General features: G+C 40.8%; 3 protein-coding genes across 3 annotated transcripts; 2 read left to right on the forward strand and 1 right to left on the reverse strand.

The window, feature by feature from the left end:
* The first annotated feature begins 802 nt into the window (after positions 1 to 802).
* LOC135618172 (uncharacterized) lies at positions 803 to 2,927 on the forward strand. The gene is made up of 2 exons (XM_065119032.1): positions 803 to 1,010; positions 2,643 to 2,927. The coding sequence occupies exons 1-2, from the start codon at positions 818 to 820 to the stop codon at positions 2,807 to 2,809; spliced, it is 360 nt and encodes a 119-aa protein (XP_064975104.1). The 5' UTR covers positions 803 to 817; the 3' UTR covers positions 2,810 to 2,927.
* Positions 2,928 to 4,519: 1,592 nt separating this feature from the next.
* Positions 4,520 to 10,703, forward strand: LOC135618819 (RCC1 domain-containing protein RUG3, mitochondrial-like). The gene is made up of 7 exons (XM_065120094.1): positions 4,520 to 5,090; positions 5,495 to 5,634; positions 7,463 to 7,657; positions 9,097 to 9,225; positions 9,637 to 9,792; positions 10,057 to 10,283; positions 10,406 to 10,703. The coding sequence occupies exons 1-6, from the start codon at positions 4,591 to 4,593 to the stop codon at positions 10,263 to 10,265; spliced, it is 1,329 nt and encodes a 442-aa protein (XP_064976166.1). The 5' UTR covers positions 4,520 to 4,590; the 3' UTR covers positions 10,266 to 10,283; positions 10,406 to 10,703.
* Positions 10,704 to 11,185: 482 nt separating this feature from the next.
* Positions 11,186 to 12,702, reverse strand: LOC103993643 (zinc transporter 4). Its single transcript, XM_009413786.3, has 3 exons — positions 11,993 to 12,702; positions 11,764 to 11,913; positions 11,186 to 11,673 (listed from the first exon to the last, which is right to left on the reverse strand). Exons 1-3 carry the CDS (start codon positions 12,590 to 12,592, stop codon positions 11,368 to 11,370), a joined length of 1,056 nt encoding a protein of 351 aa, XP_009412061.3. The 5' UTR covers positions 12,593 to 12,702; the 3' UTR covers positions 11,186 to 11,367.
* Between the last annotated feature and the right edge of the window lie 2,592 nt (positions 12,703 to 15,294).

A 15,294-nucleotide genomic window follows, 5' to 3' on the forward strand; every position in this document is an offset into this window, starting at 1 on the left:
TGTAAAGCTTAAAAAGAATTCTAAGGAAGATGTGTGAGGAATATCTTATAAAAGAGGGTTGTAAAAGATTATCTCCTAAACCTATGAAAAGAAGAAGAGGGGTGTAAAAGGATAGTTGATCTTCGTCCGTTGAAAGAAGATCGTTAATGGATACATATCATCTTGATGGAAGGGGAATCGGTAGAGTGAATGTAGGTCACGACGACCGAACCACTATAAATTCTGGTGCTCATTTCCATTCTATTTTTCATTACCGTCATTACTTTCTAAGTTAATTGCTAGTTCATTTAACTATGAAGTCAAGCTCTTTTCGAAGCAAGTTTAATCAAAAAGAAATTTTGAACCGACATGATTTTTATCCGCGGCACTAATTTACCCTCCCTCTTAGTGTCGACTAGACCATAACAAAACAATTAAAATTCTTTTTTAAGATAAAATATGGTTAAAAAATAAATTGAACTCTAAATAGTAATTTCTACTAAATCACTTGCATTAGACTAAACCGATCCATATATATATATATATATATAGTAGTTTCTACTAAATCACTTGCATTAGACTAACTTAATTGATGGAAAAACTTGAGTATTATATAATAATAATAATGACTTGATATATATATATATATAATAATTTTTATGCGAACCTGTTTTCAACTATTTATGCGAATGTTTTATTGCCGTTGGTTGGTATGATCATATACATCGAACGGCCAGTGATTTATCACGTGAGATGCACGAGATAAACGCCCGCACAAGTTTAAAGGCCTCCCCGCGTGCCGCCGAAGGGAAAAGCCCTAATCAACCCCCGAGCGCAAATGGCGAAGTCGCTGCGATCGAAGAGGAAGAAGAGGCTGAGGACGTTGAGGAGGGAGATCTCAGAGCCTTTCTACGAGAAGAAGGAGGCGGCCAAGCTCGCCGCCCAGGAGGCCGCCCTCGCTGCCCCCAGGCTTCCTGTGAAAGCTCCCGTCGCTGCCGATGAACCCGCGGCCGAAACATCCGCCGCCATGGGTGAGTCCCATCGGTCCCCTATTCTTGCTTACCGGATTATTAGTCTTCCATCCGGAACCTGCTCTTGTTTATTATGCTTTCTCCTGGATCGGCGCGAATCCGGTTCTTTGTCCTACTTGTACTGCTTCAGAAATTGACATTAAAAATGGACACCGTGATAGAAAAGGGTGTGATAGCGTTCTTAGTGGATTGGCTCAACTTGAAAAGGCTTAGGAAATCGAATTGATAAATTGCAATGGAAAGTGTGCCTTCATGAATTAGGATAGATAATGTCAATAAGATTGTTGTTATGAATATTGTGTTTTTTTATTGCCAAATTTAATCTAGTCTGTCGAGTTGTGGATTCTTTTACAACATGTCTTTTGTACCCGTTTATTGACATTCCTACAAATATGCTACAAGCTGCTCTGAACAAGGTTGACCTATTTGTTAATTGTTTGTATCAAGATTCAAGAATTGGTCATTTGAATTCTTATGAAGCACTACATGATCGAGATTTTCCAGACCTGCTAGTTGTCTCTTTATTCTTTGGAACCCATTCTATTTCTTTTCTCTGTGGAGTGGATTGTGGCTGGTAAGAATTTTTCAGTAAACTTAGCAATTTGATTCAACTCAAAGAAGCCAAACGATGTCGTGCCTTGTAATTCCTACATGGTAAATGACTGAAGATCCATCTTTCATAAACAGTGGATCATATACGTGTCAATCTGACATGACAATTCAAAAAATTAAGAGCCACTGTAGGTTGATATGGTCTGGTGTAGGTTTCACTGATTGAGAAAGTCAGCTTTGAATTTTGTCTCTTTTATTTTCAGTTTGACACGAAGCCAAGTTCGATATGTATCTCAAGCCTAATTGTCTGTGACATATACTCAATGTATCTATGTTTTTTTTTTTCTAATTTTCTGATGTTGAAGGTAAGTCAAAGTTTCAATATGTGGGGATACATTTTTTTATTTCTAGATATTGCAGTAGTAGATTCAATCTTTATAGTATTGTATCTAAAAGTAATCCTTTTGTCCCACCTTTGATGTTGGAACTTCGTTGCTTCGAGGACACTAAATATAATTTTTGGATTGCTGGTAGTCATGCCCAAGTTACAAGAAGATCCTTTTAGGGAACAACTTGACTAGCAGTTATGCCATGCAGCATGTTCGTGATCATAATCTCAGAAGACTAGTGCTAGACATGCTGTTATAAGAATCAATGCTACATTACATTTTCTTTATGTAGTTGGAGATTAGCTGGTTGCTGCTGTGTTTTGTTTCTCAAAATAGATTATTTCTTTAAGGTAAAAAATACAACCAATAGCTGCGAGAGATTTTGGACTTCCTCAATATTGTTGCAATGGTTAATTTGCTTATGGAGTTGGAATCTTGCACTAGAAGGAGCTTTCTTTCTGGTTTTACCTATATTATCTTATACTATATTCTGTATGTTGCACGTATCCTGTGTTACTTCATTGATATCATCTACGTTCATGTGCTTCATGTAGTTGAAGTTTGGCTGGTTTCTGCCATGTTTGTTTCTCATTGTACGTGATATTTTGTATATTGCATATATCTTGTGGTGCCATTTATGGTGGCCTATCTCTTCTCCTTTTTATTTATTCGATGTAATCTTGTCGTATAGATATGGAAATGGCTGATGGAGGAAGTGCTTCTCATGATCAGTGCAAATCACATCTGAAGCCGATCGGTGGTATAGGGAAGAAAAAATTAAAGAAGAAACTAAAACTGAAAGGCAAGAAAAGAGGTAAAGGTAAAGGTAAAGGGAAGATCAGTAACCGCAAGGTATAACTAGGAATTTTGCTTGAAAAGCTAGAGTCGATTTGGGGTTTGCAACCCTTTGGCTAGGGTGTGTAATGAACAATAATTGTAAGATGTTATTTCCATAATTGTGTTTTCATCGATCAAATTAGTGTCGATACATATTTTTCTACTGGCATCTCAGGAGCCAAATCTTGCGAGTGGATAATGATCTGTACAAAAACTTGATTAGCATGAAACTAAAAAGGTTATCATCTCACAATTTTTCTTGCTTCTTGCAGCAAATCAGTTTTGTGAAACTAGCAAAGCAGTTTCCTCGGCATCATTTTGAAACATTGTGATTGATATTGATGGACCAAACTTAGGTCCACTGAAGGAGCTAAGAAATAGTATAAATTGAAGAATAATTGTACAAAATTCCTTGATTCCTGCTATTTGCAAGTATTGTTCTGCAGAATGGCTGTTGTTAGTGAAGATTCAAATCATCTGCAGTTCTGGTGCTCCAAACCATGACCCTTGTGGTTCTAGCAAGATGTTTGCAGACTTAAAACTGTTTGAAAATATGTTTTCAGGTATGTTCTATAGCATGTATCATCAACAGGATGATTCATGAGATGATAATTAACAGATTATATGATCTCCACAGAGTCTATTATTGACATATATTCGAAGTGTTATCCAATTTTAAGCTAGCACAAGCTTGAAGTTATGCTGCTACTGCCTCCTCCATAATTAATGGAGAGGATGCTAAAACAAGTAGAGAAAACCATAACCTTTTCAAGAAAAGAGATCTTAGAGATTTGCTACTAGCGGTGGAGATAACACAATGAGCAGCATCCCATCCTCACAGTAGCCCTCATCTGTGTGATTCAACAGTGGGAGTAACACCTGAAGCAGCAATGTTGGAAATTTCTCTTTCCTGCAACTTATCAAAAGATTTGAGTTCTTGGAGTTTCCATACCAGTTGAAAGAAATCCTGTTTATTTGTGTGTGATGGGATCACATTTTATCCTACATCAACTGGAGATTTAGAAAGCAAAGATCTCGGAAAAAGATTAAAGCACTTAGTGATGTACCTCATTAGAATGTGTTCCATGTTTGCTTTCTGCTCAAATTAAACTTAGAAAAATGTACTAACAGCAAAAAAAAAAGTGATTTATAAGAAGAAATTTTAAATTTTGAACTTTTACTCTGATGAAAATCTCAAATTGAAACCTTTTTATATAAAAAAAATAAAAAAATGATTATATATATATATATATATATACTGTATAGGAGGAAAGCATTCTTGAGAAAAAAATAAAAAAGCATTCTTGTGTGTTTTTGGCAAAAAAATAAAAAATGATTATATATATATACACACTATATATATATATACACACATATATATATGTATATATATATATACATATGTATATATACACATATATATGTACATATATATATATACATATACAGATATACATATATATATATACATATACAGATATATACATATATATATATATACATATATATATATATGTATATATATATATACATATATATATATATATGTATATATATCTATATATATATATATATATATATATATATATATATGTATATATATAGGAGGAAAGCATTCTTGAGAAACAAACAACAAAAACTGTATAATAAAACAAGTTTAGACGGTCGCTTACTTGTGTGTTTTTGGCAACAAAAAGCACAAACCAAAAACGTTAGCAACTGCTACGTGTAGGACCTATTAAGGCGGCTGCGGCGTAAACCCTCCCACGAAGCGACTCGGCAACGCTCGCAGCCGCCAACCGATGGCTCTCCGGCGCCGCTCCCTGCGCGGGCTTCGCCACCTGCACACCGCCGCCGGTCCGATCCTGTGGAGCCACGCAGCTGAGGAATCCGACTTGCCATCATCGACCGTGCAGGTCCTGTCTTGGGGCCGCGGCGCATCCGGCCAGCTTGGCGGCGGCAAGGAGGAAACCCGCTTGTACCCTTCCTCGGTGGCCACCCTCCGCCTCCCTCCCGATTTCCGCCTTGCCCCCGTTCAAGGCCGCCTCCCTTCTCCGCCGGTTGGGTCCGCCGCCGACGCGAAAGTTGAAGTGGGGGTCTCGTGCGGGCTCTTCCATTCCGTTTTGCTCGTGGATGGGAAGTTCTGGATGTGGGGAAAGGGTGATGGTGGGAGGCTCGGGTTCGGTGACGAGAACACCGTCTTCGTTCCTACCTTAAACCCTAATCTTGAAGGTGTTCGGAGTATTGCCCTTGGTGGGATCCACTCAACCTCCCTTACCCGCTCCGGAGAGGTCTTCACGTGGTCCGTATAACTATCTTCTTCTTTTACTTCGTGTGTATTTAAAGAATGATGATTTCGAAATCAATTACGTCTGGGTTTTATTTGATGAATGGGAATTCGAATGGCTTTGTTTGACGGCCGGTAAGCATGGCATTCTCATCATGGAATTTTATCCCAGTTTCATGTATTATGCTCAAGTTGTGCTCTTTTAGATTATTCTCTGGTCCGCGATACACTTAACATGGTTAAAGATTTTGACTTTTGTGTTCCTTTTTTGTTTTCTTGTTGAAAAGATTAAAGTTTTGATCTATCACATGTGCATCGTGGTCTTTCTTCTTCTTCTTTTTGGGATATTGTTATACCCATATTATCCATCTGTTGGATTAGCAGAGTGACACTGCTGCTTAATTGGGTGAAGTTTTCAGGGGTTATGGTGGGTTCGGAGCCCTTGGGCATTCAGTTTATCATAGAGAATTGCTGCCTCGAGTTGTAAAAGGTTCTTGGGAGGAAAATATTACGCATCTTGCGACTAGTGGAGCCCATACTGCTGCTATTACCGAAACTGGTCAAGTACTATCCACCTTATAATCATTGTTTATTAGCTTGATGGGTTGATGCTCATGTACTTATGCAGAAATCTGTCCCTTTACTTTCTGCCACTCATTTTTTACTATGTAATCATCATTAAACAACCAGTTTTGTAATTGCTATCTTATGCTTCTGGTTTCTTGTATCTTTGATTTGTCCATTTTAATCGTTTGGTGATTGTAATTTGCATATAAGGAGCCAAAAGCGAGAAAAGATCATCATATTTGAAGCTATATGCGCTTAATCTTCCCAAAATTAGGACATCTAGTATTGCATCCATCGAAAGATTTTTCATGGAAAATGGTGCTCAAGAAGACGACTTGTTAAACAAAAGTTGTTGATCATCTCAAAAACTATTTCTTAAGTAATTATTCACAATTTCGGAACCAAAAAATAATTGTCATAAGTTTTGCATATGCCAAGATGAAATTTGTTCTGTAGAACTTTTAATTTAAAATATATTCTTCTAATTGTGTATTGAATTTTGCTGAGGAAAGAGAACAGGAACTCCAAGTTATACTTCTGTGCTTGTGTTCTGATCTGTGCATCTTCTTGTTGCAGTGACATGTGCAAGTAGGCCTTGATGTTTTGTTTTTGACTTTAATGTACGCATCCTATGTTTTAGGCTAATGGAATGTCTTTAACGTTTGCTTCAAGTTTAACATCTTCTGTTCTGGTCAATGCTCTTTCTTGCCCATTTTTCTTTCCTTTCACTGCAACATAACTTAATGTTCCTGTCAAACTCCAACCCCATTAGACAAGAACTTACTGATTATATTTCCTTAAGAGCTTGTTGTGTGCTTTTGAATGGCACCAACTTCTGCTGGGACAATGGAAGTGTATGAGAAAATATGCCTGATGTAGGACTCATAAGAGTAGAGTAGATTTTCACATACTGTATGTGCACAAATATGGAAGATCATATTCTTTGTGTAACTTTCTTGGTTCTGCCCCACAGTCAATTTGGATCTCTTGGAAGAGCACAATTCCTAGTTTAATGTGAGGTTATTTTAGGAAAATGGTGAGTTACTATAGTTGTCTTGAGTCATCCTGGATATTGTTGGCATGTTTCATTATATCCAAATTTGCATGTAACAAGGCTAAAGAAATTTCTTTAGATATGTACTCACAGTAGGTTGTATATTTCTGATATGACACTGCATTTGTGCTCATACATATGTGCAAACATGAGTGTTCAATGCTTATTATACATATGATCTGATATGCACAAGATGCATCTACAGAAGGGGAGAGAGAGAGAGAGAGAGAGAGAGAGAGAGAGAGAGAGAGAGAGAGAGTATAAAGGAGTGGTTTGAGAGTATGAGACACCACATTAAACACGTTGATTTACTCTAGCCTCTGATGTTGATGCAATAAAACTTTTCATTAGATAGTTGATGCATTTTTTGGGTCAATGAAATGTTACAAATGCTAGAATTAGAGAATTTCTGCAGTTATCAAGACGTGCAAACTTGAACTCATCATTTCTCTTCATATTTATTTTAGGTCTTAAGATGATCATGATTGGAACTTTGATTGCTCTAATTCCCAAAATAGGTTCACTGCCTTGAATTTTTGATGTCACAGCAATACATGGATATACTCTCAATTCCTTTAGTTCCCAAGATGGATTTTCTTGAGGCTAACTTGCTTCTTTTTTCTGTCGGATTTTGTTCAAATTTGACATGTTAATGATTACAATGTCACATTGAAATAAAATTACATATTATTTCTGAATTTGACCTTGGGCTTCCACCTGAATTCACCAAAGTATTCTGTTTGTATTTTCCCATTTACAATTGCAGGTAAGGTTTTTACTTGGGGTCGTGATCAAGGTGATGGTAGGCTGGGACTTGGTAGTGGTGGAGGCCCAGGTGAAGCTGGTTCTTTTTCCATCCCTTCCAAAGTAAATGCACTACCTGTCCCTGTCCAAGCAGTCAGTTGTGGTGGTTTTTTTACGATGGCACTTACTTCAGATGGTCAAATATGGAACTGGGGAGGTAAGGATTTCATAGTTAATAATTATCTAATAAGGATAACTTAATTTTATGAGTGCAAACTTTGTAGTTCCAAAAAGTTTCACAAGATTTAAAAGTACTTTCTAGAAACATTAATGTACTGCTACCAAAAGCTTGTTTTATTTTTTAAAATTTAGAGCTTTTGTATCTAAAAAATGAAAAGCAACGAAGTAAATGGTGCCAAATGTGGCTTTAGTTTCATGCACCATCGTTTGTTAGAGATCAGCAAACTACCGGCTGTAAAATTTGGCTTTCTTTTGTCTTAGTTTTCATTTATTTCTCCTGTTCACTGTTATACTCAGATATCATTTTCAGTGATTGAAAGAGGCGCTCGGGCGCTCACCTAGGCGCTCGGGCGAGGCGAGGCGAGGCCCGAGCGCCTCGCTAATGTCCCAGGCGGCGCGCTTCAAACAGGCGCCGCCTGGGCGCTCGCCCGAGCCCAGGCGCTGGGCGCTTCGAGCGAGCGCCTGGGTAAACCAAGTGACCGAACCAGGATTTTAGGTCTGGTTCGGTCCTGGTTTGGTTGTTAGTTGGTTCAATCGAACCAACTAAACTGATATAACCCTTACCCAACCCTAACCCGCTGCCGCTATCGCTCCCGATCTCGTTGCTCGTTGCTCGTCGCTCCTGCTCCCGTTGCTGCTGCTCGTCGCTGTCGCTGCTCGCGCCTCCCGCGAGCCTTCCCGTTGCTCGCGACTCCCGCGAGCCCTCCCGCGAACCTTCCCGCTGCTCGCGACTCCTGGGAGCCCTCCCGCTGCTCGCGTCTCCCGCGAGCCCTCCCGCGAGCCTTCCCGTTGCTCGCACCTCCCGCGAGCCTTCCCGCTGCTCGCGACTCCCGCGAGCCCTCCCGCTGCTCGCGCCTCCCGCTCCCTTTCCCGCTGTCGCTGTCGCTGCTCGCCGCTGCTTCCTCGTTTCTCCGTCAGGCTCAGTATACAGTATACTCTTAATATTAAGTTTATTTGAATTTTGAAATGATTAATTTTCAATACTGTTAATAGATTAATAATATATTATTTTGATTTTAATGTTGTTAATTTTTATTTTGATGTAAAATTTTATTGTTTTGAATTTTGAAACTTTTTGTTAATATGACATTGTGATTTTATATCTTAGATTTTCTTAATTTAATAGCATATTTTTATTTAAAATTTTAAATAATTATATTTATTAATTATATTATATTTTTATATTTTAGCGTCTCGCTTCGCTTGAGCGTTTTTGGACCTTGGCGCCTTTTGGCGCCTAGCGCTTTTTAAATCATTGATCATTTTGACATGGACAGTTGCTTTTACTAAATTAACAATTAATTGAGTCATTTTTTGCCACATTTAGAATCTGTTTTTGCTTTTCGACTTTCTTGGCTGTTATTCTGAAAGTGATCAAGCTGCTTATCAAAAGAATTCCCTTTATTCTTTTTGCAGCAAATTCAAATTATGAACTAGGGAGAGGCAATAATGTCAGTGATTGGAGACCACAGCCTATTCCAAGCCTTAAAGACACTCGCGTCATTCAGATAGCCAGTGGTGGTTACCATTCTTTAGCTTTGACAGGTAAGGTGATTGATGTCATCTTTTAATTGTTTTTCTTATGCTTATAGTGCACCAAATCTTGAGGTTATACGACTATTGCCACAAATTTTCCTATGCCACTGCTTCAAGATATTTGTAAACATATGTACATGTACACTTCAAGCAGGCAGTAAGGTGGTTATTGTCTTCTTTTAATTGCTTATTGTTATGCTTAGATTCCAACAAATCTTAGGTTTCTCCAGTGTTGCCACAAGTTCATGCAATATATTTTTAAATATATGTATATGTATATATATGCATATGCATATGTACAAATATGTAAAAGTATATATGCATATCTTTATATGTCTATGTGTTTATCTTTGTATCTTAGTGCATACACATATCTAACTTTATAATCTAACTAGAAATATTATTACGAGACATGCTTAGATACCGGTAAAGTTCTTTCGTGGGGCCACGGAGGTCATGGTCAATTGGGTCACCCTTCTGTTCAAAACCAGAAAGTACCACTTGGCATCGAGGCTTTGGCTCAGGAGCATGTCGTGCATATTGCGAATGGAGGGTCAACCTCAGCTGCTGTTACAGGTAAGAATTCTGTTTTCCATTTTTTTCTGACATTATCTGCCTTTCTCCACCTGTTCATGTTTCATGATGTGTTGTACAAATTAAAAGTGTTAATTTCCATTAAAGCCTCATGTTTATGGAGGAGCGGAAGTATGTGTTATGCCGTATCTTAATATATCATTTCGCTTTGTCTTCGGTTCATCCTCATTGTATTGCCTAGTAGATATCCTGATCAACATATATCATAGTTTATCAGCACTAATATCTATTTTTTGGATAAATCAGATAAAGGTAAGTTATACATGTGGGGAAATGCAAGAGATTGTCAGCTAGGTGTTCCTGGTCTGCCAGAATTCCAAAAACTGCCCGTTGAAGTTAAGTTCCTGATGGAGGATGAGGACTTGGGTCCGCACCACGTGATTTCAGTTGCAGTCGGTGCATCTCATGCGATGTGCTTGGTTTTGAGGCAGAATGCCCCTCTTGCAAAACTTTGAAGACAGGCATTATGGATGGTACTAAGCCCCTATGAAGATTAAGCTCTTTAAAACTGTTTGAGAATATGCAACAAGTTGAGATGATTGAAGAACAGGGACATTTGAAACTTAAATTGACACATGTCGGATTTGTTTTGCAGCTCTCATGTAGAAGAAATAAGCTTGGTGGAAGAGAACAAGTAGGGTTAAGAGTCCAGCCTAGTACTCAACATGCTGCAGACTCGAGAATATGCATCATAAGGAACTGCATAAAACAAGGAATGTGTTTTGGGGAAGCAATAGATAGAGAATAACCTCCTTTGGTCTTTTCTTCTAATTTATTGTCGCGTTAACATATCGGAAGTTCCAGCCATTCGCTTCGAGAATGTATGAAGAGGTACACTAACATTTCAACCCATGTATTTGGGTAATAGAGATGAAGTGATGAAATTATTATCATGCTGTGCTGATTTGAGTGCAATTCCTGTTCTGAAGATGATGAATTGTTTGATTTCATCATCCTACACTGAGCTCATGATTGAGATTACAATGTCTTTTTTCTTGGAGTAAAAGCTGAACTTGTTTGTTAGGGTCCAGATAACATCCATGATATCTGTCCTACAGTTCAAAACTTTTTTGCTGCTGTGACATCCTGATTTTGCTATATTACTGGCAACAATGACACTTTCATTATGCATTATTTTAAATCTTGAATATTTGGGTGAAAAGCCATTTTCAATCTCATGTTCTGAAAGTGATAACCTTTTTTGTCTTGAATTATCTTTCTGCTTTTTTGTTTGGGACTTTAAACTAAATTAGCCCAAATTATATGGCACACATAATATATTTATTTTTAGAAAGTTAATTTTTTTTCTTTGTAATTTCATCCGATATATATATATATATATATTTTTGGTTCATTGAAAATAATGCTAATGCCATGCAAAACCATCAAAATCTGATTAATCAGCATTCTGACATCCTTGACTAACTCTACACTACGGTCTTTCCCTTTGACTTTGACAAGGATAGACGACTTATTTTGACTGCTCACGACTCCAATCGCGCAGAGCAGCCGCCATCAAATCCTTGTCGTCACAGCATACGAGGGAGAAATCCTGTTCTATGCCCATATGGCGATCAAGGACATCGAACCTGCGCCGAGAAGAAGGGCGAGGTGTGCTCCAAGTTGCAGCCGCCCATTGCTCTGCATCCTGGGGTTGGTGAAGTCTGCCGCCAGTAGATCCACGAGCGCCATGTAGACGAGGATGCCAGCAGAGGCGGCATTGAAGACCCCCTCGACGATGAGAGCCGTCGAGCTGGCGTCGTCGTACACTGAGGATATCGCGATGCCCAACGCGATGCCGACGGGCGCCGTGAGGGAGAAGAAGACCGCCATGACCACCGTTGACTTGGCTCTGAAGCCTGCCTGCAACGCCACAAGAACATGATGGTGATGGTGGTGGTGGTGGTGTCGGTCCATGCTCGTTCGTGGAGCAGATTGAGGATATGGGTGTACCTGAACGATGCATCCACCGAGTCCGATCCCTTCGAAGAATTGATGGAAGCTCAAGGCTCCTACCAGAGGCCTAATGGTGGAGGGCCTCTGTGAAGCACCCAGAGAGATCCCAACGATGACCGAATGGACCAGGATTCCCAGCTCCAGCACCTGCACACAAAAAATGCATCTCCATTGATGAACACAGTGCCAAGCGCCAGATGATTCCTCTGCTTGATTCGATGCTCACTTGAGAGATGACTTGGTGGCGGATCCTCTCGGAAACCGAGGCTTCCTCGGCCGCCGCTGCCGTGGAGCCATGGGCATGTCCATGGGAGGGATGCGTGTGGACGTGAACATGCCCCTCCTGTCCGTGCTCCTCATCCTCCTCGACCGGCCGCGCCTTGCTGAAGTGAGACCTCTTGTAGTAGCTGGTGGCGAAGGAATCAATCATCATCGTCCACATTGCAGACGACATGACCACGAACCCCGTGACAGGGAACGTGTGCCAGGGGTGCTCGGCCAGGCACGGCGACGTCAAGCTCTGGAATGCTGCGGGGAGGATGTGAATCAGCCCCGTCGCGAGTATGACTCCCGCGGCGAACGCCTTGATCACGAAGAACATGTCGTGCTCAGGCTGCAGAGCCGAGACAGATCTCCCCAGGATGGGAATGAGCACCCCGACGGCGCCCGCGGTTAGGATGGAAGCGATGGCGACGAACTTTAGCCGTAGCGCCTTCGTCGCGTTGCGGCTTTCCACATCTCGAGTGCACTCGCAGCCACCGAGAGCTTGGAGGGGGAGGAGTAGGAGGAAGGAGAAGAGCAGCAGCAGAGCATTCGTAGCTTTCATGGCACCGAGAGAGAGGGAGAGAGAGAGATGTGCTGCAGCTGTAAGGTGGGGTGATTGCTCAGTCAAGCCACATAAACAAGGAGGTAATGCTTGCAGGGGGAATAAGAAGGCAATGGTGCTCGGGAAAGGTGATGATGATGAGCTCATCTTAGGTGCTTGATGGGACCAAAAAGAAGGGGTAAGCTAAACTGTGTTGCTTTTAGCTAAGAGAAAGGGTGCTTTTTGTCCTGTTGGTGTTGACATAATGTTGTCATGATACTTAATCTAACGCAAGCTTAGATGTATGACCTTAGCAGCACAAACTCCCATCTTTCACCAGCTTTAAAGTGGAAGGGATTCCTGGACACTGCAACTCACGGCAGCATAAGCTCCACTTTTAGCTATGCCATGAATGAGATACTTGCAGAAAACGTAGGGCCTCGATAATGCATGGCATTTGACCACATCTCAATATGCCAACTTTTAGCAGCATCGGATTTGAGCAATCCAAGTTCTTAGCCCATGGTGAGGTATTTTTCTCTGCTTCCTTTCCAAAGTAGGTTTGGAGCTGATGGCAGGGGGTAGACAAGGCCAACTGCATCAGGAACACATCCTCATAGGGTGTCTGATGCAAGCTTTTCTATAGAAACATGGTAATGAAAGAGAAATGATCTCTTAATCCCTAATGGAGTGGAGGAGTCATGTTTGCAAGCTTTTCCCAATCCTCAGGCAAAAAAGCACATGACAAGAGAAGACCGGGTGGTGAAGAGGAGGAGGAAGGACGATGAACGGAAGTGGTGGCCACTGGCTCAGTTGGGGTTCTGTCCATGTTTGGTGGGGTGTGTGTTCACTGTGTCTGAGGAAGGAGGTGCCAATTATTGGGAACTTTAAACGAAGACTTGGGAACACCTTTTCTCAGTGGATCTCTCGGTATCAGCCCTCATCCATCCATGAGGACACTGTGCAAGCAATGCTGACACTGCTGCAGCAGCAGAGTTGAGGGTCCTCCATTGATGAAGAAGACTCTTAGACGTCTTGAGCTCTGTGGGACGAACTGATCCTTCTTCAGGGCATGTGTTGCTTGATTTGAACGCTTCTTTACTGTCAATTTCCTTCACTGCAGTGAATCATGAAGCTTATAATTAGGCCGGCGGTAGCATCCAAGCGAAAGTTGCCTTCTTCTCTCTCTCTCGCTTCATCCATATCATCGATTCATTCGACCAGCATGAAACACTGACCCATTCCTCAAATGGCTTGGGAGGTCCGAACAGTCGAGTCCATTAGACGCACCTACGCGTCTCACATTGCAGAGGGTTGCACCAACATAATGATGCTCACCAAAACGAAGCGTTCAGGAAAAGAAGAAGATAAGAGAGACACAGAGTACACGACCTGCAGTGAGGACAGAGGACAAGTAGACCTCAGTGTGCAGTCCATCTTCCCAAACATGATCTCATTCTCATGATTAATGCCATCGGGAACCAATGAATGAAGCTTCTCAAAGACCACAATGGCCAACAGGTCATCGAGTGCTTCTCCAGTGGATCCCATCACTGCTCTCGCAACACAACACTACAGTCTTTCCAGCAAATCACACAGTCTTCTCATCAGAATCCATATGACTCACTGCTGAACCTGAACAGGAAAACAAGAAGATTTCTCATCATCTTCTCCCAGTAGATGCCATCACACCTCTTGCAAACACATCAAGGAAAAGTATCTGTGCAACTCTTTCCAATGCATCAGAATCCATATGACTCACTGCTGAACCTGAACAGGAAGACAAGAAGATTTCTCATCATCTTCTCCCAGTAGATGCCATCACACCTCTTGCAGACACATCAATGACAAGTAAACTGTGTATCTCTTTCCAATGCATCAGAAACCATACAAGAAGACTTCTTATCATCTATCTTCTCAAGATATAAGCCTCTTTACATGCTGATCACTACAGTCGATCTCCCAAGCGTGACTTCAGGAAAGGTGGGTCAGCTATGTCTACCTCTGAAGGAAAAGGTTCGGTGCTGATCCTCATCTGCGCAAGAGCAAGAACATGGAAGGGTCTCAAACAGTGTCTGTTGCATGCACGCGTGCTTCCCGGCCTCATGTTGCCATCTTATGATCGCCTTTTTCATGGAAAAGAAGTGCATGATATGGATCTCCATCAGAAAATGATGCTCAAATTGCATTATCAGAAAGATAAAAAGATTGATTAACCAAAATTTGAGGACCCTTCTAAGAGTCATAAATTGACATTTCAACAAAGAGAGAGATAGAAACCATGCCTCACATGAGTTTGACTTGTTTCCCCTAATGAAAAGTTAAAAGTCAAGGACCCAACCAAATCTAGGATTGCTGTCCATGGTTTTGGGTCCGAGGTTTTGCTTGACCAATGGTCCATGGTGCAATGGGATTGGTATGTGTATGCTCTAACTAAGCCTGTCTGCCAATTAATTACACCATGATTCTTTAATCCATGCTGTATCTGAAGGTCATTGACTGGAGCAGTCAATTCAAACACAAGCACAGTGACTTTGAATTCATTAACTGATAAATTGGTGGAATAGGTTGAAGTTCCTCTTTTATCTCTTTCATGTCTGACATCATTCATGACTTAATGATCGTTCTAGAGATATAAGGATCAGATCTTTCTCTCCTTCTTGTTGCAAATTCATCTTCATGGAAAATTGTTTGTCCATAACGCAAGGAAGAGAGAGAGAGAG

Source organism: Musa acuminata, chromosome BXJ2-8, assembly GCF_036884655.1.
Source record: "Musa acuminata AAA Group cultivar baxijiao chromosome BXJ2-8, Cavendish_Baxijiao_AAA, whole genome shotgun sequence".
Lineage (NCBI taxonomy): Eukaryota > Viridiplantae > Streptophyta > Magnoliopsida > Zingiberales > Musaceae > Musa > Musa acuminata.

Coding starts and splice junctions, on each gene's coding strand:
- LOC103993643 (XM_009413786.3), bottom strand. CDS start 12,592: ATGAAAGCTACGAATGCTCTGCTGCTGCTCTTCTCCTTCCTCCTACTC. Junction 11,914..11,992: donor GCCACCAAGTCATCTCTCAA/GTGAGCATCGAA, acceptor TTTTGTGTGCAG/GTGCTGGAGCTGGGAATCCT. Junction 11,674..11,763: donor TCGGTGGATGCATCGTTCAG/GTACACCCATAT, acceptor GTGGCGTTGCAG/GCAGGCTTCAGAGCCAAGTC.
- LOC135618172 (XM_065119032.1), top strand. CDS start 818: ATGGCGAAGTCGCTGCGATCGAAGAGGAAGAAGAGGCTGAGGACGTTG. Junction 1,011..2,642: donor CGAAACATCCGCCGCCATGG/GTGAGTCCCATC, acceptor CTTGTCGTATAG/ATATGGAAATGGCTGATGGA.
- LOC135618819 (XM_065120094.1), top strand. CDS start 4,591: ATGGCTCTCCGGCGCCGCTCCCTGCGCGGGCTTCGCCACCTGCACACC. Junction 5,091..5,494: donor TCCGGAGAGGTCTTCACGTG/GTCCGTATAACT, acceptor TGAAGTTTTCAG/GGGTTATGGTGGGTTCGGAG. Junction 5,635..7,462: donor TGCTGCTATTACCGAAACTG/GTCAAGTACTAT, acceptor TTACAATTGCAG/GTAAGGTTTTTACTTGGGGT.